Here is a 25,096-nt window from a genome sequence, read left to right as displayed (position 1 = left end):
CAGTATAACATAGAGCACATATTAGATGGTGAAAGTGAGACATTTTGCCATTTCATGAAAAATATTAAATATTAGAGCTTAATGGCAGCAACACATCTCAAAAAAGTTGGGACAGTCCCATGTCTACCATTGTGTAGCACCCCTCTTCTTTTAACAACAGTCTGTAAACATGTGGGAAATGAGGAGACCAGTTGCTGGAGTTTTGGATGAGGAATGTTGTCCCATTTTTGTCTGGGATAGGATTTTATGCTCAATAGTTCTGGGTCTTCTTTGACGGATTTTACATTTCATGATGTGCCAAAAGTTTTTTGTTCGCGAAAGATCTGGACTGCACTTCACACTCGGACTCTTTTTCTGTGAAGCCATGCTTTTGTGATAGATGCAGTATGTGGTTTAGCATGGTCTTATTTAAGTATGCAAGGCCTTCCCTGAAAGAGACATAGTCTGAATGCATGATACAGCTTTAACTTGCATTTGTGGATTGCATGGTGAACAACGTTCACAATGATTTCTTGAAGTGTTCCTGAGCCCTGAGTTCCTTTGCTTATTTTTCTGCCATTTGTTGACCCTGACCCAACTTGAGAAAATTGAACATGAAAATACAATTGATACTGATGAAATAAATAAACATTCCTGCCCTTTTGCAACATCTAATAGTGCTTTCATCTCCATCAGCTGCTGGTTGTGCTGCCCAGCAAACCTGTCAATAAAAATAAGTCAACACAATGAAAGCTCTGTTGAGGTGGTAGACATTCTATGGGCACACATTGGAGTGTGGAGCACTGTTGTATAGCAAAGATTATTCTGTGCTGTCCTGTAAATTTTGGCATGTTAATATGAAATTGCCACATCTCTCTGCAAAAAGAGTGTATACCATTTTATTCCTTGCTGGGTGCTGCTCTGTTCAGTCTGACTGCAGACAGCTCTCCCCATACACTCTGAAGGTCGTACTCCAAACCCTTTTACCTTATTTTCTGAACCCCAAGCCATGTGCCATATAAAATAAAGATTTTGACCCGGTTTTCTCTCCCTAGACGGGCAATGAATATGGGAGTTCTGCGTGACCCAGGCTCAGAAGTGGAGGACCGTCAATATCAGATTAACCTGCAGAGTATCAGTGTGGGCACTGCACTGTGGGAGCAGCTCCAGCCAGAAAGGGAAGGGACAAAAGGAGGCAGTGCTGCGGATGGTGAGAGAAGTTCCCAGAATCCTGCACTGGAATGGAACATGGCCAGCAGGTATGTCACAGCATGGATAATAAATCACTTTTTCTCCAGTATTTATTAGGAATTTTTGAAATTAAAAAGTTAAAAAATACCTGTTACCACAGTTCAAACATTATGTGCGTACACCACAGAGTATGTGAGTGATGCGGGAGTGGAGCGGTGTGATTTTACCCAGAGCATGGAGTGGCTTTTGAGGAAGTTTTCCAGTACGGCTCCATCCCATGAGCCAGTGCTTTTTCCCCATGCTACCTCTGCATAAGTGATGTGGCAGCATGATTGCTACAACTCATATGCCAAGCAATGCCTACACAGAATTTGTTATGCAGAACTGTTCAGCAGATCAGCATGCAAGAAATTCTCAGTGATCACAATGAGCTGATTTTCCAGTGCAAATGATGAAAAAAGATGTCAAAAGCGCATGCACAGGAAGTTTAACTATTTTTTCATGTATCAACGGCTATAAATGGTATGATTCATGAAGTGAAGTGTGCAGTGTCTGATCCATATTTTCAAGACAAAATAAATACCATAAAAATTAATTATATGGAGCAGACATGACATATTCTCTAATATGTAAGTGAGAAGCGAGCAAGAAATAAACTGTGTTCCACTCCACTCACATTCTCTGAACACCGTGCACTTTACAGTTCAGATAAAATAGCACACATTACAGCACATGTTGCTGTGCACTTTACTGTTCTGTCTGTTATAAGGTGACATTTATAGCTGTGCGTAATGGTCAAAGTCAATTTTTCTTGATCAAATTTGTATGTTTAGACAGTTACTGGCTTGTTGTCCTTTTGAATTGCATGAGTGTGCATTAGTAAGGAAAGGACCAAACTGCCATATGCCTAAACTTTAAGGAAGCCAATCAGATGGCAGATTAGATACACAAAAGACTTGTCTAAACATAGCCTTTGCACCTCATCGGATGGTGCTCAGTTTGCGTTTCAGATCACCCTGTCTGTTGGAAAGTTAACTTTTCAAAAAGCTGAATTGCATATGTGTAGGGTTTGTTAAATACAGCAGCTGATTGGCATTATAGAAAGCACAAGTTTCTGAAAACAACTTGTATCTGGCTCTGAAGTTAATTAAAGGTCAGTTTTCTCAGCTCTTTCATTCCCTGTAAATGGCTCAATTTAAAGCTGAGAGTGTGTGTCTATTTATGATTCAATATAAGTACATTCACAAACATGTAATATTAGACCTAATGTGTCTGTGTGCTTTCACTGTCCTGAATCATGAGTTTGACATCTGTAATATTTTTTATGAAGCCAGGAGCTAAAACAAACACAGCGTAATGGGCTCTTTGGCCTTTCACCATATTTTACTCATGTTGGGAAACTGCCCAAAAGCCACGCAGTCTTCTGCCAGGAATGTCATGTTCAACTCCTGTCAAATAAAAATGATCCACTGTTCCTGTGTGATGGAGACACTATGCAGACAAGCAAGAGCTTCAGGTAGACATACACTAGTGGTTAAAGAGAGACAGATAAAGATATGACTACTTACTACTGCTGAAATTCATGTTCAGCATGAGGGAATACAACAGTAAGACTACAGATAAACTATCCCAGTGAGAAAGTATTAGAGCTATAGGGTAGTTATTCCCCATCTATGGCTTGGTGATGCCTATTAGTTAAGTTGACTTACCCTGTGTGAGCACTCAATCTGCTTGTCTCACTCTGATGTCTCTTTCAGACATCACCATCTATATACATACATATATATATATATATATATATATATATATATATATATATATATATATATATACCCCACAAACATAGACTTTGATAGTATGCATGCAGTGGAAACATCATCATACCGTGTTTCCTGGATGAGAGGATTTTGTGCTGCTTTCTGCTCTGTGCTGTTTGAAAGAGGACCTGTTCCCCATAGATTCTTTAAGCATCTCTATGAATGCTGAACCATTAATCCATACTAGAAGGACTAGGTAGCATTCTCTGGGCCAAGTACAAGTATACTTACTAATTCTCTCTCATCTCCAATTTTTTGCAAAAGCTTTGCAGTTTCTTTATTTTAGATGCAGCAGATGTGGCAATTAACACAGTGTTTTACTGCTAACAAATATCAAATATTTCCAATGATAGGGGTTAACAGTGGGGATGAACATTTAATAAGCAGGAGGAGTTTATTCTCCTGGTCTCTGCACTTCAGGCTCTGTGCATACACTCAGGCTGTCTTTCAGTACAGTCTTGTCCAACAATGGCTGAATTTGAGCAAAGTGTGTTCAGTGCTGTGCCAGAGTACAATGACGATGGGAGCATCAGCCCTAAGTTCATTATTGCATATCTTTTCTGCTCGCTCTCTCGCTCTCTCTCTCTCTCTCTCTCTCTCTCTCTCTCTCTCTCTCTCTCTCTCTCTCTCTCTCTCTCTAGCTCTCTCTCTCTCTCTAGCTCTCTTTTTCCCCTCCATCACCCCCCCACCCCCTCCTGGGCCCAGTTTCCCAAAAGCGTTTACCATCTTAACTGGTAGTGTTCTGGTTCATGCAATTATCTTTGTGCTTGCTCATGCTTGGTTGCCAAAGTAAATATAACTGCTGGGCATGTGTTTATCACTGTTAATTGAGTGCTATTCCAAGCTTACTCTTTTGTTTTTGTTTGTTTGTTTGTTTTGTTTTGTTTTTTGTGATTCATCTAGCTGCCTCCATCCAGGTTAATGAGATCTTTTAATGAGAGTGAGGCTTCTGGGGAGCTTTTGCAGCATTTACAATGACAAGCTATTCTAAAGGCAAAAGAAGAGAATTATTTGTAATAAATGTAATTTGCATGTATCTGTCTTGTATGAAGCATTAGGAGGCACCATGAGAGAAGAGCAATCCTCACTCCCATCCTGACGGACTTCTCTATACGCGTTACGGCCGCTCCAGCCATCATCTACAGCAAACCTTTATCACCTGACAGCAACTCTGCTGAGGTACCAAAATGTGTGTTTGTATGTGAGTGTAAGAAAGAGAAAGTCACAGCAGCTGTGCTGTATGTGGGTGCCTAGGTGGACTTCATATTTTATTAATCCTTAAAGAGAAAGAATGCATGATGTCCCTGTTTGTGTTTTTTTTTTTTTTTTTTTTTGGGAATTAACATCTGATTGTGGTTGTGGTGATTCAGTCAAGACACAGCATGTTTATGCTTGCCCTTTTCAAAGGTGGTTTAGCAACCAGACATTGGTCTGATTACTTTACAACTTCCATTTACATTTCCATGTGACAATGCCTAAAATAACTCCTTTACTGATAAAGGTGTGAGAAGTATTTAAAATTGTGATTGGTGTGCATGTAACATTACATTGTGAATGTAGCCAGCCTGCCACGTTGCGTTTAAATATGCACAGCACAGATCAGAATGCATGCTCAGTTACCATGGGATCAGGAAAGCTAAATCTGCAAACATTTCGATTACAAATGTGGTTTGTGGTTACACTTGTCATTTACATGTGCATATGGACAACACCCAGATCTACAGATGCACTTTAATGCTAAGTGTAAATAGGGTCAATGAACAGACACATAATTACACATAATTACAATAATAATTTTTAGGTGACAAGAACAATCAGTTTGGACATAACGTATCAGCTGTTAATCATGGCTTTTGACATCATTTATGCGCACACACATGCATATTCTTATCCACAGCAGCTAATTTGTGCTAGTGGTTTTGACCACGAAAATTTGAGGCTGCATGCTTGTACAGCTTAGGTTTTTGGCAGAAATGTCATGATCACCTCATCCATCCCCAGACATCCCTCTCCCTGGGCCTAATGGCTCAGCTGTTCCACACACAACTTCACATCTTACTCGCCTGGACAATCCATCTTTGAGAAGTCGCAAATCTCAGTAACAAAATGTGTAGTTTGTGTGTATGAGGGTATGTGGTTGCATTAATATATATTAGTATATTAGGGTGTGTGTGTGTGTGTGTGTGTGTGTGTATATATATATATATATATATATATATATATATATATATAGGGAACACTTAAACAACACAAAATAGCTCAACAATAACAAAATAGTGAAATCACCCTTAGTGGACCCTTAGGAAGCAACACTGATTGACAATCTGCCAGAGCCCTGCAAAATAACCTCCAGCAGGCCACAAATGTGCATGTGTCTGCACAAACGGTTAGAAACCGACTCAATGAGGATGGTATGAGGGCCCGACATCCACAGATGGGGGTTGTGCTCACAGCCCAACACCGTGCAGAATGCTTGGCATTTGCCAGAGAACACCAGGATTGGCAAAGTTGCCACTGGCGCCCTGTGCTCTTCACAGATGAAAGCAGGTTCACACTGAGCACATGTGACAGACGTGACAGAGTCTGGAGACGCCATGGAGAGCGATCTGCTGCCTGCAACATGCTTCAGCATGACTTGTTTGGCAGTGGGTCAGTAATGGTGTGGGGAGGCATTTCTTTGGAGGACCGCACAGCCCTCCATGTGCTCACCAGAGGTAGCCTGGCCTTTAGTTACCGAGATGAGATCCTCAGACCCCTGTGTGACCATATGCTGGTGTGGTTGGCCCAGGGTTCCTCCTAATGCAGGACATTGCTAGACCTCTTGTGGCTGGAGAGTGTTAGCAGTTCCTGCAAGATGAAAGCATTAAAGCTATGGACTGGTCCGCCCGTTCCCCAGACCTGAATCCGATTGAGCACACCTGGGACATCATGTCTCGCTCCATCCACCAACGCCACGTTGCACCACAGACTGTCCAGGAGTTGGCGGATGCTTTAGTCCAGATCTGGGAGGAGATCCCTCAGGAGACCATCTGCCACCTCATCAGGAGCATGCCCAGGCGCGGTAGGGAGGTCATACAGGCACAATACTGAGCCTCATTTTGACTTGTTTTAAGGACATCACATCAAAGTTGGATCAGCCTGTAGTGTGTTTTTCCACTTTAATTTAGTGTGTGACTCGAAATCCAGGCCTCCATTGGTTAATAAATTAGATTTCCATTGATGATTTTTGTGTGATGATTTTCAGCACATTCAACTTTGTACAGAACAAAGTATTCAATGAGAATATTTAATTCATTCAGATCTAGGAAGTGTTATTTGAGTGTTCCCTGTATTTTTTTGAGCAGTATATATATATATATATATATATATATATATATATATATATATATATATATATATGTATATGTATATATATATATATATATATATATATAGAGAGAGAGAGAGAGAGACCAGCCACTTTATTAGGTATAAAGGTTTGGACCCCCTTTTGCCTTCAGAACTGCCTTAATTCTTCGTGGCATACAAACATTCCTCAGAGATTCTGGTAGATATTGACATGATAGCATCACGCAGTTGCTGCAGGTTTGCTGGCTGCACATCTATGATGCGAATCTCCCCTTCCACCACATCCCAAAGGTGCTCTACTGGATTGTGATCTGGTGACTGTGGAGGCCATTGGAGTACAGTGAATGCATTGTCATGTTCAAGAAACCAGTTTGAGATGATATGAGCTTTGTGACATGATGCATTATTCTGCTGGAAGTAGCCATCAGAAGATGGGTACACTGTGGTCATAAAGGGATGGACATGGTTAGCAACAATACTCAGGTAGGCCGCGGCATTTAAATGATGTTGAATTGGTACGAAGGGCCCCAAAGTGTGCCAAGAAAATATCCCCCACACCATTACACCACCACCACTACCACCAGCCTAACTGTTGATACAATGCAGGATGGATCCATGCTTTCATGTTGTTTACGCCAAATTCTGACCCTACCATCTGAATGTCGCAGCTGAAATCGAGACCTATCAGACCAGGCAACATTTTTCCAATCTTCTATTGTCCAATTTTGGTGAGCCCGTGCGAATTGTAGTCTCAGTTTCCTATTCTTAGCTGACAGGAGTGGCACCCCTTGTGGTCTTCTGCTGTTGTCGCCCATCTTCTTCCAGATTCGACGTGTTGTGTGTTCAGAGATGGTATTCTGCATTCCTTGGTTGTAACAAGTGGTTATTTGAGTTACTGTTGCCTTTCTATCATCTAAACCAGTCCATTCTCCTCTGACCTCTCACGTCAACAAGGTATTTTCGTCCACACAACTGCCGTTCACTGGATATTTTCTCGTTTTTGGACCATTCTCTATAAACCCTAGAGATGGTTGTGCATGAAAGTCCCAGTAGATCAGCAGTTTCTGAAATACTCAGACCAGACCGTCTGGCACCAACAACCATGCCACGTTCAAAGTCACTTAAATCACCTTACTTCCCCATTCTGATGCTTGGTTTGCACTTCAGCAAGTTGTCTTGACCACCTCTGCATGCCTAAATGCATTGAGTTGCTGCCATGTGATTGACTGATAGCTATTTGTGTTAACAAGCAATTGAACAGTACCTAATAAAGTGGCCAGTGAGTGTATATACACTACTCAAAAAATAAAGGGAACACTCAAATAACACATCCTAGATCTGAATAAATGAAATATTCTCATTGAATACTTTGTTCTGTACAAAGTTGAATGTGCCGACAACAAAATAACACAGAAATCATCAATGGAAATCAAATTTATTAACCAATGGAGGCCTGGATTTGGAGTCACACACAAAATTAAAGTGGAAAAACACACTACAGGCTGATCCAGCTTTGATGTAATGTCTTTAAAACAAGTCAAAATGAGGCTCAGTATTATATGTGGCCTCCACGTGCCTGTATGACCTCCCTACAATGCCTGGGCATGCTCCTGATGAGGTGGCAGATGGTCTCCTGAGGGATCTCCTCCCAGACCTGGACTAAAGCATCCGCCAACTCCTGGACAGTCTGTGGTGCAATGTGGCGTTGGTGGATGGAGCGAGACATGAAGTCCCACATGTGCTCCGTCGGATTCAGGTATGCGGAACGGGCAGGCCAGTCCATAGCTTCAATGCCTTTATCTTGCAGGAACTGCTGACACACTCCAGCCACATGAGGTCTAGCATTGTCCTGCATTAGGAGGAACCCAGGGCCAACCGCACCAGCATATGGTCTCACAAGTGGTCTGAGGATCTCTTCTCGGTAACTAATGGCAGTCAGGCTACCTCTGGCGAGCACATGGAGGGCTGTGCGGCCCTCCAAAGAAATGCCACCCCACACCATTACTGACCCACTGCCAAACCAGTCGTGCTGAAGGATGTTGCAGGCAGCAGATCGCTCTCCACAGCGTCTTCAGACTGTGTCACGTCTGTCACATGTGCTCAGCGTGAACCTGCTTTCATCTGTGAAGAGCACAGGGCGCCAGTGGTGAATTTGCCAATCCTGGTGTTCTCTGGCAAATGCCAAGCGCCCTGCATGGTGTTGGGCTGTGAGCAAAACCCCCATCTTTGGACGTCGGGCCCTCATACCATCCTCATTGAGTCGGTTTCTAACCATTTGTGCAGACACATGCACACTTGTGGCCTGCTGGAGGTCATTTTGCAGGGCTCTGGCAGTGCTCATCCTGTTCCTCCTTGCACAAAGGCGGAGGTAGGTGCTGCTGGTTTGTTGCTCTCCTACGGCCTCCTCCACGTCTCCTGGTGTACTGGCCTGTCTCCTGGTAGCGCCTCCATCCTCTGGACACTACGCTGACAGACACAGCAAACCTTCTTGCCACAGCTTGCATTGATGTGCCATCCTGGATGAGCTGCACTACCTGAGCCACTTGTGTGGGTTGTAGAGTCCGTCTCATGCTACCACGAGTGTGAAAGCACCACCAACATTCAAAAGTGACCAAAACATCAGCCAGAAAGCATAGGTACTGAGAAGTGGTCTGTGGTCCCCACCTGCAGAACCACTCCTTTATTGAGTGTGTCTTGCTAATTGCCAATAATTTCCACCTGTTGTCTATTCCATTTGCACAACAGCATGTGAAATTGATTGTCAATCAGTGTTGCTTCCTAAGTGGACAGTTTGATTTCACAGAAGTTTGATTTACTTGGAGTTATATTGTATTGTTTAAGTGTTCCCTTTATTTATTTTTTTTTGAGCAGTATATATGTATATACGTATGTATGTATGCATAGAGAGAGAGAGAGATGATTCTTGTTTACTGGCAGTAAATAAGAACCCAAAAGAAAATCATAATGCACTGAAGCAGACTGCCCTCCACTAGGCTACAAAATGCACAGTGCGGGGGCAGGAGATCCAGAGAGGAGCAAGAGGTGACAAAGAGAGCCAGATGCTGGTGTGGGAGGACAGCATGTGTAGGTGCTGAGTGTGTGGCCTTAACTTGCAAGTAGAGTTTCCTGTTCTCTCCCTAATGTCTCACCATCTCTGTCTTTTATTCTCCCTCCTTCCTTCTCACACGTGGTCTCTTGCTGTCTCTGTCTGTAGGAGATAGTGGTGTGTGGCCACAGTTTGGAGGTGAACGTTACATCAGGTCTAGAGATGTTTCTGAGTGTGTCTCAGGTTCAGCTCATCCAGCTGCTGCTGCAGGCCAATGTGGGTACTGTCGACACTTCAGAGAAAATAACTGAGGTAAAGAACACCACAAATATATATATACATTTTATAACTTTATAATTATATGCACACACACACAGTATTGCTTTTGGAGCAGCAGGTTATGATAGAATGCAGTCATCTTTTAAGTCTGAAGTAGCAGCTTGCTGCATCCTCTACCGGCATTCTCTACTGTTTGCAGAATTAGGGCAGGGTTGGGATAGCTGCTGAAAAATTTGAAGTTAACTGCTTTGTAGCTACTTTCCCAAAATGAGTAGCTAGCTTTAATTTAGTTACTTTTTAGTGCACTACTTTTTAGCTACTTTCAAAGCATTGTTGTCAGAATATTTTTGTATCTCCAACTGACACACCAAACAAGCCCAACTGAAAGTGTGAATAAGACACTGCATTTAATCATGTGCCAGAAAGAAACACACTGGAAATACAAGAAGATCACCAAAAAGTGAGTTGAAGTGTAACCAATAACTAAAGCTGTGATGTCCAACAAAATTTTGATTAAGTAAAGGCAAGGTCAGTCATTCCAGGTTTCTCCTAACAAAATCAACAAAAATAATCGTGTGCAAACCAAACAAAGCATTGTCAACTGTTGAAATGAAACTGCCACAATTTAAACATTTAAGCAAGATGTACAGACATGACATTCAGAGTCCTTTGTTAAACTTCAGCAACACTTCAGTCTCAAATCTCTCATCAGAGACCCTGGCTATGTTTAAGGTGAGAATCAGGCTTATGAAGCTGAATTATCTCTCCACTGTTGCAGAGCTGTTGAGGCTCCACAGCATAACTAGATTTTTAGGTAAAATAACAGTCCTCGTTCAGCTTTGTGACTTGTTTCAGATTAAATGTATGAGGAAACCAGCTGAGTGCTTATAAATACAAATAAGTCCATTTGAACAAGAAGCTGACAAATGAGAAGTGACTTCAGCCTCATAAAAAGCCCCACGTTAACATTTTACAAGAAACTCATGGGAAAATTTTGTAACTAAGGTGCAAGAAAAGTGGCTACAGCTGACCTAAAGCTTAAAGCTGAGCAAAGTACATCTACGTTTTCTTTTATGATATTTTTGTCCTATACTAGTACATCAGCACATACTAGGGCTGCAACAAACAACTAATTTTATAGTCGAATAATTGATTGATTACTGAAATGAATAATCGATTATTCAGATTATGAATCACTACATTACCAAATAACTTTTATGTAGCTATTAACTTTAGTTAAACTTTAGTAGCTATTAAATTTAGCTTGAGGTTGTTTTATGCATTCGCTAACTATCAATGAAGACAATGAAGATGAATGTCATTCAAGATTTCACTATTTTAATTAACTTTCCTGCTGAAACAAAAGCTAAGAAATAAAATTCCAATATATTTTTCCTGTCAAAATTTATAACCAAGGATGTGTAAAGAAGCAGCAATAAAATATAACACAACTAAATCAGATTTTCTTTAATCAAAAAATAAAAAAATTCATCTCAATTTAAATGTAAACAGTGCAGTCTGTGCTCTGCAACTAAATTATACAGTCACTGTTTTTTATTGAAATGGAGGAAAGTCAGCATCTCAACAATTCAAGAGAACCTGCATTTAGGAATAGAAAGTGTTACAGCTCAGCTCATAACATGGAAGTAGGACAGCGTATGGCATTGACATTAGCCAACTAGTTCGCTAGCACAACTATCGCAATGTCCCAAACCACACACTCCTGTACTTTACATACTACACTAATGAATGCACTTCTAATAGTGTGCTGTTTTTACACACTATTTATTGTGCTAGTACGTGGTTTGGGACAAGACGGACCTTACCAAGATTAATCTTCTTCACCCAGTGAGCTGATGAGTTTCCTCTTCAGACGCTCCAACATGGAGGATGTGCTCCGTGCCAGCTGAGCTCGGCTTTACAAACAGCACAACTGACAACCTTTTTTCTGAAAATTGCTCTTAACATTTCGGTTGCTGACCCATGAGCTAAGCTAGCTGCTAGTAAGAGGTGTTTAGCACATGACTGTTTGCTCAAATTGTCCGCAGTCAGTCAGGATTGCACAATCACCACCAGCCCAGTTAAACAATGCGTTCTATGGTTTAGATTTTAAGTGGATTGCCTGAAGCCTGTAGCGAACATTTTCGCTATAGGTACAAAAAAATTTGTAGGCGCTACAGCTATTAGCTACATTTTATTAAACTCTATCAGCTACAGCTGTTAGCTACAAAAATGTGTAGCCAGCTACAAAAAAGTGCACTACTTAGCTACTCCCCCATCCCTGGGTGCAGGGTACACAGAAGAGCATATGTACATTCTGCTTGTGTTCTATTCCTATCCCATATAATAAATTATATTAAATACTAACTTTTAGTTGTGTTGCATTTAACATTTTACTGTAACACATGTACACAGTCCCTTTTTTAACTGCGCACACATAGTCCAGAATTATTGGCAACCTCTATGAAAATGAGCTAAAATCAATATGTTAAATAACCCACATATGCAGTGAGTGATATTTCAGACATAAATAATGGGGAGGCTGCATTTTTATTTTTATACTGTGAGAAAATGCTTTCATCAGTAACACAGTTTTTAAGCAGGTTTAAAACATAGGCACCCCCATAAAGCCTCTGTTGGTGAAAATAACAGCTTTGTGTAATTATTAGCAAGGTTGGAAAACACTTGTTCATGGAAATTTGGCCACTTCTCTGTGCAGAACATTTCCAGTTCCTTGATATTTTTTCGTCTTTGTTTGTAGACTGCCCTCTTCAATACATGCCACAAATTTTCAACTGGGTTCAAAATCTGGAGGCTGACAGGGTCATTGCAAAACAGTTTTGTGTTTGGAGCTATTATCTTAATGAAAGTTTCACCCACAGCCTCTTCAGCCTTCTGGCAGAAACAGACATAATTTGGACTAAAATCTCCTGCTAGTTGAGTTCAGTATGCTGTTGATATTTATTAGAGCTCCTGGACCCCTAGCATCAAAACAGCCCCAAAGCATCAATGATCCACCACCATATTTGACAGTGGGTATCTTGTGCTTTTTTACCATATGCAGTCCCCTTTTTTCACTCAGTATGTGTAACCAAAAAGTTACTTTTTTTTCTCTCATGTGAGGGTGACGTACTGCAAAGTTCAAGTGATGCATTTTGCAGCTTGGGCTTAGGAATGGCTTCTATTGTGAAATTCTTTCAGAAAGCTTCTGAGCATAGACGTGGCATCTGATAAATTTGAAAACCACAACATTTAACTAAACTGTGCTGTTCTTCAGGTTCGTCTTTACCTTTATTAAAATAATCTTTACTCTCCGTAGGAGCAGTATGCTCATGTATTCTCTTTCTGGCCAATTTTCAACTGTTCCATGTTTTAAAAAATTTTTAGCAATGCCCTTATTGTGCATATTCGTAATTTCATTTGACTTCTCTTTTCTGTAACCATGTGCAGGTCCAACTTGTACTTAATTCGAGGTGACAGCTCTGCTTCTTTACACATGTCGATGGATTTTATATGTTTGTAGCCCCAATATCTCAGGGAAACAGGAAATGTCCTTGGACAACAATAAACCAACCATATTTATTTGGTTCTATTTAAAATATTCTTTAGTTTTGCCAATAATTTTGTCAAAGATTCTGAAAACATATGCAGTTCTTAAAATAAAACTGCACTCTTTTAGGAATGATTTCTGTTAGATAAAAATTTTTACAAACATTTGAATCATTATTCAATAACGATGATAATTATTCTTACAGTAATTATAATTATGTACATGCACAAGTAAAAAAGACAATAAATAATACTATAATAATCATATATTATTTCAAATATATTTTCATAGCATATGCAGTTTTTATGCTTGAGTATAAAAACATTGTCCGTTATCCCATTAGCACATGTGCACTGATGTCCTAATGCTCCAGAGAAGAAGCCTGAGCTTGTTTTATACTGTACCCCCCGTAAACGTGTAATAAAGGTGAATTGAATATGTATTGTTTATTTTATATAATTGTCTTTTTTTTCTTGAGAGGTGCCAGTTTTTGGAGTTGACTATACATGTGTGAATACATAACCGTCCACCCCTTTTCTTCTGTGAGGATGAGGTCTTATATGCTAGTGTAAGAGTTTTTGGGAGAGGTGGCAGGACTACAGCATCATTATGGTAGATCTACCACTGATACCTTTCCTTCTGTGGAAGAAAGGTGAGCACTGCTTAATGTCAGTATGTCCCTCTCTTGCATTACTCATACAGCAGAGACCTCTAGTGGCTACTGGAAATGGTTGTCTCCTTCCTAAGTCAGTAGTGTATGAGTTTTTGTCTCCCATATTAAGTATCAAGGAAAGACCACTTTTAATTCTCAATAGAATGTGCCTATTACAGAATGTGTTTTTGTTTTAATAATCATATGCTGAATGACTTATCAGAGTGGATTTACTATGTCAAAATAATATATTCATATTTTCAAGCATTCCATCCTTGCTTGTCCAAGAAAAAAAAAATATCTCCCTGTTCTGCCTAAATTAGATGCTCTTAAGCTGTTGACTGAGTCAGTTTGACACAGCTCCCTCTCTGAGGCCAGAGCTGTATGTGTGGCATATGTGTAGCTCTGGGCTCTGATTTCAAACGTTTCTTGCAGCTGGCTTTTATAGTGGCAGCTAATGAATTTGTTTTGAAGCATGAGCCATGTATTTGTGCCAGTCTACTTTCTGCTGCTCTGCCTCTGCTGCTGGAACGGCAGCATTCCTGCTCGCTGAGCCGTGATCCAGCCGCGGACCATTGCCCGCACATGCCGCCCTCTGCATAGCACTCTGGGAAAACAACTTTTGAGGATGTGGTGTATGGTTTTACCCCATAGTTCAACATGCTGCTCTAGTGATGCTGAAGGGACACAGACGTCTCACTGAGTGTTTGAAAGTGTAAATCATTTACTCAGGTTGTTCATTGATGCGTCCCAGGCTCTCAAGTAGGCTTTCTTCTGCCCAGCACTGCAATGCCCTAGGCCTGTCCTGTGCAGCATTAGAGTTAAAGATAGAGATTGAAGGTTTCACTCTGACAGTTAAAGAATGCTTTTCTCGCTCTCATTCCTTACTGAGCTTTTATGGGTCTGGAGCGTGCAGCATATGCTTTTGAGACTGGATCGGTTCAACAGCTTGTTGTGCTGCAGTGACCATGAGAATGCCTTAAAGTGGAAAATAATACAGAGGGAAGAGCTAAAGTGGTCACTGTGACAGAGCAGGAATGACCAAAGAAACGAAAATGAGTTGACCCTTTTTGTGTCTTCATGGTGAAAACACACGTTAAGCTATGTATGGCCACCTCTAAGCTCCCTGTCATCAGCAGTGTTTTGCTGCACTCTCTGCTCCTTACACATGGTCCCCACATTCACACTGGAACTTTATCCTGTTTTTGAAGTGGCTGCCATTTCAGTGTGTGCCAGCAGAATTTGTGAGTTGGTGTGGGAAGTAGCTGACAGAGCGACTGGCAGCAAAAGCAGCCAATCTGAATAGGAATCTGAGCATGAACTTGGGTCTGATATTTGATCTCAGCTCTTATGTTATTAATTGCTCAGTCTTAGTACTGGAGTAAGTCTGTCAAAGTGCTTGGTCTTGCTCAGTGGGAGCTGTTTAGTGGGAACTTCACAGCTCCATATGCTGGCATTACCAAACTCACTAGGCAAGCTGGCTGGAGCCACAATGCCATATTTTTCTAAACATCCTAGTAATGGCAGGCCCGTGGGGCAAGAGAAAAGGAAAAAAATCATAATGCACATGCCGCAGGCTCACCATGACCCTGAGGGACACAATGGGAAACCCCAGATACGTAGCCAGTCTTACGAGCTAAGAACTTACCACAAAGGAAATTACTTGTGGGTGCTGGGGAAATCCCCCTGCCTCTCTTTAGGACTCTCTTTCTCCCTCCCTGTCTTTCTTATTGACAAACCATCTGCTCATCTAGTCAGAAGGCTACCCAGAAGGCTGCTTAGTATTTTGGACTTGCTGTCAGTAGAATCCTGCTCAAAGCCATATTCACCCAAACAGGCTGGAAATTATGGTTTTGACTAGTGTTTAATTGTATATTACAGTCAGAAAACTGACCACCATAACTAGTTAGTAGTTAACCTCTCAGTCAGACTGCTGAATAGAACCAGAAGTACTTTGAAACTGAATGTAATTAATCATTCATGCTGTGATTTCAAAGTTGTACATTTTCACTATAAATGAGATATCAAATTTAATCTCGGTATTCAAATTTATTAGCACTCCTAAAACTAGAATGTAATTATTAATTTGTGAATTTTGCCACTTTTCAAAACACATGTTCAACCTACCCCCAAAAAAAGATACAAAAAAAGTTAAAAGAAAAACCCATTCAGATTATACATTTATAAAATAAGCTCATAGTCACTGATATTTTAAACCCCAAATCGCCTGTTGACAACTAAATTAAGTTCATTATAAAGAAAAAAAAACCTAATCAATAAAATGCAGTTGTAAATCACTGTATCCAGTTGTTTGGTGAAGTAACATTACATATCTAACGACCACTAGGCAAAATGGGCATTTAACACAGGAAAAACAATTCAGGGATTTAGTTATGTGGAACAATTTTTTTCTCTAAATTAAAAGGATGAGGTGAGTCTAATAGCTGTTATGTGTTAGGTGGTAAGCTTGACTCATTGACGTAGTTTGAATATCAGTTGCAACAAACAAATTAACTACACTAATGCTTTCTCAAATAAGGTTACTACCAGATTCCCAAATTAAAACGGACCGAGTGCCAATTGTATGAGATCTGATACAATGCAAGTGAATGCTACAGATGCCGTCCCTTTGTTGATAAAAATATGACGTGCAGCACAATGACATCTCTGTCATGATTAAGTTGCTGGAGTTAATTCTTCATATCTGTAAAATACTGTTAGCAAATCATTAACATGCCAGCTACACAGCTACATATCAGGTCAAATGCTTTTAACCTTGCTAGTAAAATGTTGGACCCCCTTTTGCCTTCAGAAGTGCTTTAATTCTTTGGCATACTTTCAACAAAGTGTTGTAAACTTTCCTCAGAGATTTTGGTTGGCTATTTGAGTTACTGTTGCCTTTCTGTCATCTCGAACTAGTCTGCCCATTCTCCTCTGACCTCCCAAATCAACAAGGCATTTTCGTCCACACAACTTCCGCTCACTGGATATTTTCTCTTTTTCAGACCATTTTCTGTAAACCCTAGAGATGGTTGTCTGTGAAAATCCCAGTAGATCAGCAGTTTCTGATATACTCAGACCAGACCGTCTGGCACCAACAACCATGCCACATTCAAAGTCACTTACATCACCTTTCTTCCCCATTCTGATGCTCGGTTTGCACTTCAGCAAGTTGTCTTCACCACCTCTACATGCCTAGATGCATTGAGTTGCGGCCATGTGATTGGCTTATTAGCTATTTGTTGTAACAAGTAATTGTAAAAAAAATAAAGTGGCCAGTGAGTGTTTAATTGCTATATAACTTGCAAATAACTTGTAATTGCTTGTAATTAAAAGGTGTACATTTTTTTTTGGGGGGGGGTCTACCACTCTGCTGCAGCCCCACCTATTCTCACTTACACTGCTGCAGTTCAGAAAGTAATTATGCTTTCAGATAGATATTAAGTTCAAATCTTTAATGAATTAGTTACTATAAAACTGCATCATACATATTCAAATCTTTATTACCTACTTCAAATGTCTTTTTAAATTCTAAAGGTCTGTAATGTTATAAACATTGAGCATGTCCGCTCATTTGGCTCCAACATAAATATGTAAATTCCATAGCAGAAATGATTACACTAGCAGTGTTACTGAGGCGAACAAAGATTATTCATGAAACAATTTTTGTTTATAAATAAACAAAATGAGACCAGTGTCTGGCACAGTTTGGTTTGTGCGTTATACTGTGTTTGTGCAGTTTAATTTGTGATAAAGGTAACACATTCCCTGCATTCAATTGTTAGCTCTTTTCACACCAGATGTGGTAACCGCACTGCATGATGCACAGCGCAGTGCTGTGCACAATACACTCCTATATTAATCAGTGTAGCTTTTCACACCAGCTGCATCTATGACGCGCAATGTCATGACTTTACGTGTCAGTGTCCCCCAAAATTTTCCACATGTTCCCACCACAGGAGTGAGTCATCTTTGATACTGTGCTCTTTAAATAGTTTTGTTTGAGGGCAAGATTATCAAATTGCATAAGATTTTATATTTCATTAAACTCATGCTCACTAGTTATTTACACTGACAGCATTGTTTCTCCTCCAAATGAATGATAAATAACAAAATACGAATGTCTCCCTTACTCAGGTATTCCTAATCTGATCACTTAAAAATCCTTTTTCCGTGTGCATAAGCCATTATTGACTATTGTTTCAAGTAGTTTCATTTAAAGTGGTCAGTTGTAGCTCTTTATTGTAGATTTTGACATTTGTTTTGCTTTTAAAAAGAAAAGAAGTGGCTTTTACTTGAACACATTAATGCCACCAGTGGTATCTAAAAAATTATATTGTATCAGTTTTTGTTTTGTGTTCTACAGAAACTTTAGCAGGCTGGCTTTTAACTTCTGCATTGCTATTGCTTTTCTTACATTTTTGTTTCACCAAAACAATTATCATTTTATATATATATATATATATATATATATATATATATATATATATATATATATATATATATATATATATATATATATTTATTTATATTTAAAACTAGTCCTATGGTTTCATCTCAGTTGTGTTCTTACAGTGCCTTCTACAGACAGAGTCGGACATTTTTTAGCTTTTCACACCAGCTCCATACGTGACGCGGAATGTCATGGGTTTACCATGTCAGTATGTCAGTCAAATTTCCATATGTTCCCACCACAGGAGTGAGGCATCTTTGATTTCCTCAGGTCAAGCCAAACAACTTCGAAAGTAGGACCTTTAACTCCCCCAACTTAGATTTTTTGCTAATTTGCATAATATGCAAAACCTACTTTTGCGAACTAGTCCTGTTTTTTTGCAAACTAGTCCTATGGTTTCATCTCAGTTGTGTTCTTACAGTGCCCTCTACAGACTGAGTCGGACATTTTGGAGAGGTGCATAAGGTATGTGGCTGGGTGACTGACTGCTCCAGCTCAACACAAACCAAAGCACACTCATCTTTCACCTACAGTATATAAGCACAAACACCTGGAATGAGATTGAGAGCATTGGTTCATATTTTCTATATTTATCTGCCACACATTTATTGGGACTTAGTATGCACACGTTATGGTTCTGATCCTCAAAGCCTCACGAGAGTTTCTCGCAAACTAGCGTGACTTTAGATCTGAACAAAAACAGTGTATGACAGTGAGGCTATTGCTATGCTGGTGTTTTGTGCTTTCTGTACAGAAAAAGCCAAGTGGGGAAAAAAACCTTGATTGAAAATGAGACTTGTACAAAATGCAACGCAAGCTTAAGATGCATACATATGTACATTTGCATTTTACTTTTAGAAAACGCTCTTTTCCAGAGTTACTTACAATTTGATCATTTGACATGGGTAGACAATGGTAGTGTTTGGAGTCTTGTCCAAGGACTCTTATTGGGATAGTGTAGGGTTCTTACCTTCAACCTTCAACCTTTAAGTTCAACCTTCCTGGTCAGATATGTCCAGCCCAAAGAGAGCCTCATACTCAGTGTGTAGAACTACACTCAGCTCTTAACATGCTGTCTAGGGGCCATATTGCAGAAACTGCCTGTCTTTTTATTATGTACCTTAATATATGAGGTGAATAGTTCATGATTTAGCTGCTAAGTTTACAATTATTCTGTACCCACTGTGACAAGTTCAGCTCAGCTTGGCTCTCATTGGTTTATGGACTGGGGTAGATCGGAGGAATAAAGATTGGATTATAGACACCCCACCCTGCAATTTAATCAAGAAGATCATTGTGTAAGATCACACTGATATCAGGAGAATTTTTGCATTTGTCAGGAGGAACATTGACGTTGACAATCTGTTGTCATACCTGAGCAACACATAAGCCCACAGCTGAAACATGAACACATGATCAAAATAATCAAGTTAGTTAGCCAGACAGCTAACTACCTTTAGTAATGTGAAAAGGGTCAAACAAAACTAAACCATGATAAACCTGAACTTTAGAATGTTGTGACAGCACTTGGTGTCAGAGCACCGCCACTCTCCAGTTTGTTTCCCAAATGTGATTCCATCTAATTAACAGCAACACATTCTATTCTGTCTTCTCATTATTTACAGACATCACTGTAATATTTTATCTGACAAGTTTTCATCAACATTAACACACAAAGTTAACAAGAGGGTGCAGTCGTTCATGTCTGCAGTGTCTTGGATTTTTAAAACATAAAAAAAGCCTCATAAGTCACAGCTCAGTTTTTCTATAGATAAATGTAATGTTATTATGCTAACTAAAGTGAACTATGCTGCCTGTCACAGATGGGAAAAACAGGAGTTAAGATACCTCTAGGGTTGTCTCAAAATTAGGACAAAATGTAGGAAATTTTGTCTAGTTAGGTGTACATGAACGACTGTACCTGCACAGACCCCTCAGTTAAAATCTTGAAGTATGCAGATGACACTACAGTCATTGGTCCCACCCGAGATCGTGATGAGTCTGCTTACAGATGGGTGGTTGATCAGGTGGTCCTTTGGAACAGCCACAATAACCTGGTGCTGAACACAGCGAAAACAGTGGACTTCAGGAAGAGCCCTCCAGCCCTGCCAGCACTCACCATCCTGGACAGAACTGTGGTGGCAGTGGAGTCTTGTAAGTTCCTGGGCACGACCTGAAGTGGGACAGCAACATCAGCTCTATCATCAAGAGAGCCCAGCAGAGGATGTACTTCCTGCGTCAGCTGAGGAAGTTCAACCTGCCCCAGGAGCTGATGGTGCGGTTATACACAGTATGGGGCAGCTCAGCTACCAAGCATGACCTCCATAGACTGCAGCGCATCATCAGGTCTGCAGAGAGGACAACTGGGGTTGAGTTACTTACACTGCTGTACACTGCTGCTTCTCTGAGGCATGCAGAGAAGGTTTCCACAGATCCCTCTCACCCCGGACACTACCTGTTCCAGCTCCTTCCATCAGACTGGTGCTTTAGGCAGATGAGGATCAGGACATCCAGGCTACAAAGGAGCTTCTTCCCACAAACCATCACTCTCTTGAACAGTTCAAATATCACACAAAACAATTCCTGCTTCCTCAAACTGCACTTCTACCTATACTCGTGAATAGTATCAAGTTCACCTCCGTCCTCTGGAACTGCCGCTCAAACGAATGTATGTTCTAGCATCCTTTCACCTGCCATATTACCCCACATATCTGACTGTCACCTCATTGATCCCATTCTCTGCCACTATACACCCTTTAACTGCTGCTGCACTCAGCAGTTTAACTTTAGACTCATTCTTTGCACAATGTAAGGTTTACAGGTATGACTGTGTGTGTGTCTGTCTGAGTGAGTGAGGTAGGAATGCAAGTTTTGTTTTATTTTATTTTGTTATTTTAAATTTATTTTATCTTATTCCCTATATGTGAATGTCTGCCTGATACTGTGCACTGTGAGCTCCTGTAACCAAAACCAAATTCCTTGTATGCGTAGCATACCTGGCCAACAAAGCTTGATTCTGATTCTGTAATACTGTTTTATCTGGAGTTAGGATAAGATTAATAACTAAAGAGCTGTTGTTCTGTAGTACCTTCTGTCCTATATTCAGTTCTAACTGGAGTTGTAATAGTGAATAAACAGAAGATTTCAGAGTTAAGAAGTTTCTGTAATACGGCCCCAGTTTTGTGACATCTACAAATATGCCTGGGTTGTGACTCTGTCCTCGCACTCACCTCTTCCTTGCCTGTTTCCCCCCATGTTTCTGTTTCCCAAATATGTAACCAAAGCAGAGAGGCAAGGAGGCCACAGAACAGCTCCATGACCTAATAGGGACGAGGCGTTTGAAGTCTCCAGCGTCTACAGGATGTGCCAAGATGATGCTGTCTAAAGGGTCTTTTTGTTGTTTGTTGAAAACAGTGCAAGGCTACATCAGTGAGGTTAAGTCCCAAATGGTTTACACTGAACTGAGAGTGTTGCATGAATGAGAAAGTGTGGTTTACAGTGTTTTACCCACTTTGATGTGTGCTTTGGACTTTTTCTGTGTTGGGAATATTGTAGACAAACTGAATATATCCTCTCTCTGCTCAGTTTTTGTCTCTAAAGATGTTTGAGTCTACTGATACTCAGTAGTCTTCAACAATCAGCCTTCCATATGGTAACCACTGAGCTCAGATATATCTGACTTAAAACACAGTTCACAAAGGAGAGATGAGAATTATTGTTACAGTAACAAGATTGTAGCCCTCTCGTTCTCATATCTCTTCACATAGCTTGTGGATTCTTGATACAGTGGAGACTCCTGAGAAAAAGGAGTTTTCCCCTTTGCGCTTTAGTGTTCTGCTTGTTGATTAATCCATAGGTCTCTCACAAGCGCCATCCAGTGTAGTCCGCCAAAGTACTGATATTTCTGAGATCTTCTGTGTTTTACTTGTAAATAATACTTCAGACTTAAATATTCTTTAGTGGTAAATAAATCCACAGCACTGCAGCTGCTAGAAACAGCTTTTATCAAGAGCCTGCAATGTAACTTCTTGCCATTAATATGTTTAATGCGAAGACTGCAGTTGCAACGTGCAACAATGAGTGAGCAGCTAGGCTTCAGGGTAGAAGTATGGATAGTTTGAAGGATCAAAGAAGGAAAATGCCTCAACAGTGTTGGAAATATTAATGACAATAATTGTTGAACAAGTTAACATTCATTCAAGTTGACAGTCCTAGAATAACCTTTGTCATTCAGGAGTGCGCATGTTGAAAAGTCACCACAGAACCAACATTGTATAATTTGATGATATGGAAACCATTTGCAGCCACAGTATAATAAACTTGGTATCAAAAATTTAATCACCTTATCTGCAGAAAAATATATTCATGTATGTATACATCCTAATGTATTAATTCATCCTTTAAATACCACTTACTCTTTAGATGCCTGTTTAGAAACCTATAGTTTCTTCAGTTTTGCTGTCTCCTTTGTTATCTGCACTTTTTCTTATGAACTTTTTTCACCATTCTTTTCCTAATATTTATATATATTTATGTATTTTTATATTGCTTAGCAACATTAGCAACAGGTTTTCACAGTTCTGCTCCTGTCTTTTTTATATTCCTAGTGTATTAGGCCTTTAAAATAGAGGCATTTGTAAAAACAACGTAATGTTCTATAATAATCATATAATACTATTAAAATAGTATACTGTTTAGTGGTGCTTTGGTGTTAACAAATGAACCAAAGAGCACCTTGCCTACTCTTCTTGATACATATCTTACACTCCTGTAAGTTTCAACATTAGATACAAGACTTTCTTTAAAAATCTCCACAATGTACAAACCAGTTTAAATTAATTTTTGACACTTTTGTGTTTTTACATTTAAACACATCTTACAGGCATAAACCTTAAATTAAATCCTAACATTTTTATTTAGAAAACATCCTAAGGATATAAGATCTCCTCCAAATTCAAATGAGCAATAAATATTTTTACAACTGAGATATCGCATTAGGTTTTCTTATTGGAAACTACATACATTGGGACAGCTTTTAATCACAGACTACTACATTTAAAATTTTATTTCAGAAATTCTCATAACCTAATATTATTTTAGGTTTTATATTTGTGTGATAACTATAAGCAAAAGGTTCACCCTTTCCGGCCCTTGTAGGGGCATGCTCCCTGCCTTCAGTTCTTTTCTGTACACCTTGCTCCTGTTATTCTTTCCTCACTCTACCCATTGTACTTTGTACATTTCTTTTTTTTTATTTCTTTTTCCTGAGTTTTTGTATTTTTATGACTTTGGATATGTCTTCCTGTGCTCTTACTGTTTTTTACTGGTTCTGTGCCACTCTCCTCTGTGATACATGATGTTATTAATGACCATTGTAATGCTTTCAATACATTTAATTGGAAAAAAGATATTATAATAAAGTCAAAACTATTGGGAATGACAGCAACTCAGCCACAAAGTGGTAGACCACGTAAAATAACAGTGGGGTCAGTGGATGCTGAGGCATATAGTGCACAGAGGTCGCCAACTTTCTGCAGAGTTAATCACTACAGACCTCCAGACTTCATGTGGCCTTCAGATTAGCTCAAGAACAGCATAGAGAGCTTCATGGAATGGGTTTCCATGGCCAAGCAGCTGCATCCAAGCCTTACATCACTAAGCACAATGCATAGCGTTGAATTCAGTGGTGTAAAGCACTGCCACTGGACTCTAGAGCAGTGGAGATATGTTCTCTGGAGTGACTAATAACACTTCTGGCATTCCGATGGATAAGTCTGGGTTTGGCGGTTGCCAGGAGAACCGTATTTGTCTAACTGCAGACAAGTGTAAAGTTTGGTGGAGGGGGGGATTGTGGTGTGGGGTTGTTTTTCAGGAGTTGCGCTCGGCCCCTTAGTTCCAGTGAAAGGAACTCTTAATGCTTCAGTAGACCAAGAGATTTTGGACAATTTCATGCTCCCAACTTTGTGGGAACAGTTTGGGGATGGCCCCTTCCTGTTCCAATATGACAGGGCACCATTGCAAAAAGCAAGGTTCATAAAGACATGGATGAGCAATTTTGGTGTGGAAGAACTTGACTGGCCTGCACAGAGTCCTGACCTCAACCCAATAGAACACCTTTGGGAAGAATTAAAGTGGTGAATGCAAGCCAGGCCTTATAGTCATAGAACTCAAATGTAGAAGAAAGAAGGGAATTCTGGACAAAAGAATCAGTTAACAGCTAATATCGTAAAGAATGAAGTTTAGAAAGCTTCAGAGATTTCAGCTATATTAAATGTGTCAGAGAAAGGAAAAAATAGCTTTTAGTGTTATAGGGTTTGGTGGAACTTTTATCAGTTTTCTACTGAACATCTTGATGAGTCAAGTCAAATCAGAGTTTATTAATATAGTGCTTTTTACAATGGGTCAATGCCAACCAGAGCAGGTTTGATAAAACTGGGCTGAAATGGTCAAACTTTCTGGTTCTTGTGAGGACTGTGGCTGCAGTGTTCTGGACTAACTGTAGCTTGTTAAGGCTTTTGCTGGAACATGCAGACAGCAAGGCATTGCAGTAATCCGGCCTTGAGGTAATAAATGCATCAACTAGCTTTTCTGCATCCTGGAAAGGTAGTACATTTCTTAATTTAGCAGTATTGCAGAGATGTAGGAGAGATGTTGTAGTAATATTTGTTATACAAGATGATTCAAAAAGATTCATCCTATTTCAAAGTGATTTATTTCACTGGTAAATCATTACAAAACAATGCAGTAAATTTTTGTTTTCAGTTCAGAAAGATTCAAAAAG

General features: G+C 39.9%; 1 protein-coding gene across 7 annotated transcripts in view; it reads left to right on the top strand.

Annotated features, from left to right (window-relative positions):
• LOC108442230 (vacuolar protein sorting-associated protein 13B) overlaps positions 1-25,096 on the top strand; it is a 401,016-nt gene that overhangs the window by 234,515 nt on the left and 141,405 nt on the right. For all 7 annotated transcript variants that reach the window (XR_005129589.1, XM_037534077.1, XM_037534078.1 and 4 more), the window contains 3 exons: positions 1,035-1,238; positions 4,040-4,166; positions 9,550-9,693. Coding sequence is in view for 6 of the 7 variants with exons in the window: in XM_037534077.1 (XP_037389974.1) it covers positions 1,035-1,238; positions 4,040-4,166; positions 9,550-9,693 (475 nt within the window). In the remaining variant the exon portion in view is untranslated. The remainder of the gene's footprint in view (positions 1-1,034; positions 1,239-4,039; positions 4,167-9,549; positions 9,694-25,096) is intronic.

Source organism: Pygocentrus nattereri, chromosome 24 (assembly GCF_015220715.1).
Source record: "Pygocentrus nattereri isolate fPygNat1 chromosome 24, fPygNat1.pri, whole genome shotgun sequence".
Taxonomy (NCBI): domain Eukaryota; kingdom Metazoa; phylum Chordata; class Actinopteri; order Characiformes; family Serrasalmidae; genus Pygocentrus; species Pygocentrus nattereri.
This window is presented reverse-complemented; position numbering and strand designations above follow the sequence as displayed.